The 1,995-nt window shown below is 42.1% G+C and overlaps 1 protein-coding gene across 1 annotated transcript; it reads left to right on the top strand.

Annotated features, from left to right (window-relative positions):
* Positions 1–397: 397 nt before the first annotated feature.
* Positions 398–1,333, top strand: LOC125415336 (olfactory receptor 10W1-like). Its single transcript, XM_048457552.1, has one exon. The coding sequence runs from the start codon at positions 398–400 to the stop codon at positions 1,331–1,333; it is 936 nt and encodes a 311-aa protein (XP_048313509.1).
* The last annotated feature ends 662 nt before the right edge of the window (positions 1,334–1,995 follow it).

Genomic DNA, 1,995 nt, shown 5'->3' on the forward strand with positions numbered 1-1,995 from the left:
TACCACACCTTCCTTCCTACAGGAATTCTTTACATCACTTCCAACTGATAAACTTACAGGCTCAGTCTCCATTTAAACCTTTCTTAATATAGCCAAATCAGCCTCTGCTTATCATCTCAGATAACTGTTCAAGATGTATAGCATCTCTGTTGGAAGCATTGCCTTAAGGTCTAAGAGAAACAACTTTGCATTTAGAGGCCATGTGAATTAAAGTACTCTCACACAAGCAGTCTTTCCTTCTATACCATCAAAGGGCAGAATTAGCTGATAGAATTAAGGTTTATGCCTGGAAGAGCAGGCTAAATTCTGTGAAAGGGGCTCTGGGATTTCTCATGGCTTAGAGAATTGCTATAAAAATCTCCTTTCCAGCCCAATGGTTCTACAAAGAAGAATAAAAATGGAACCACTGAAGAAAAACCATACCTTAAGCTCTGAATTTATTATCTTAGGCTTTGGGGACCTGGCCGAACTACGGATCCTCTTTTTTGGACTCTTTCTAATTATGCATCTCATCACCCTAGCAGGCCATACAACTATTGTGCTTATCAGCCTCATTGATACCTGCCTTCAGACACCCATGTATTTCTTCCTTCGGAATCTATCTGCCATTGAAATTTGCTACATATTAGTTATTGTTCCTAACATGCTGGCCAATTTCCTGTCCAAAACCCAGCGAATGCCCATGCTGGGATGTGCTCTGCAAATGCACTTCTTTATTGCCCTGGGTGGAGCAGAGTGTTTCCTCCTTGCTGCAATGGCCTATGACCGTTTTGTAGCCATCTGCAATCCTCTGCGTTATACACTTATTATCACCAAGGCACTCTGTCTGCAGATGTTGGCTCTGGCATGCATCAGTGGTTTTACACTTTCACTCACCCTTACCACACTAATATTCCTCCTACCTTTCTGTCAGTCCCATGTCATCAACCATTTCTTCTGTGACATTCCTGCTGTTCTATTCTTAGCCTGCTCTGACACACGGAGCAATGAGATTGCAGTCTTCCTTGTCTGCATGCTGATTCTGTTGATACCGTTCTTGCTGATCCTGTTTTCCTATGGATTCATTATTGCTGCTATCCTCAGAATCCATTCAGCAGAAGGCAGGAGCAAAGCTTTCTCCACCTGTGCTGGCCACCTTCTGGTCTCTGTCATGCACTATGGCTGTGCAATTTTCATCTACATTCGTCCCAAGTCCTACTACACCCCGGAACAGGACAAAATTGTGTCTTTAATCTATACCAATGTAACCCCAATGCTCTATCCTATGATCTACAGCTTGAGAAACAAGGAAGTCAAAGGTGCCCTCAGGAGACTCCTGGTGAGCCACAGCTGATAAGGTGACAGCACAGTACAAGTTGAAAGGAAAGGCACAACCCAATAACACTAAACAGACCTTTTTCAACAACTCAGTCACCTTGCTGAACACTTTGTATGCCAATGCTCTTTTGAGGTACTTTTCTGTGGTTCTGGGTGCACATGCAACTTACTGTTCACTTTCCTATATTTGGGAAGATAAAATGAGTCTTGGGGTTGTTTGAGGTATGGAAAGGATTTCAGAGTTTCCTATGGCTTAGAAAATCACTAGAATATTATGCATTTTAGATGCTTTTCTGTTCCCCATTATAAACAATTTGATCCATCATCAGGAGCACTGCCAGAGAAAAGGACACTGATGAGCAAGAAAGTGATAGAATGACCCAAATAAAGCTTCTCTGGCTAAATAATCAAGGAGAATATAAATATAAGAAACCTCCCAATCAAAACTAGGTAAGGAGTTAAAATGAATAAGCAGCCCAGAATCTGAATTCCTGTGCCTCCAAAAGATAACTTAGACATTGCTTGAGAAACAATGCAAAGTGAAGCGGCAGCACTAACATTACCAATGGCAGTGTTGAGAATCTGAAATCTGCCTACAGTGTGATCTACCCTCAACTTCCCCACCAAGCGCACTTCAGTATTGGATTTCTTTCCTTCTACTCTGGGCCAAATGATCCC

This window comes from Myodes glareolus, chromosome X, assembly GCF_982192425.1.
Source record: "Myodes glareolus chromosome X, mMyoGla1.1, whole genome shotgun sequence".
Classification (NCBI taxonomy): Eukaryota; Metazoa; Chordata; class Mammalia; order Rodentia; family Cricetidae; genus Myodes; species Myodes glareolus.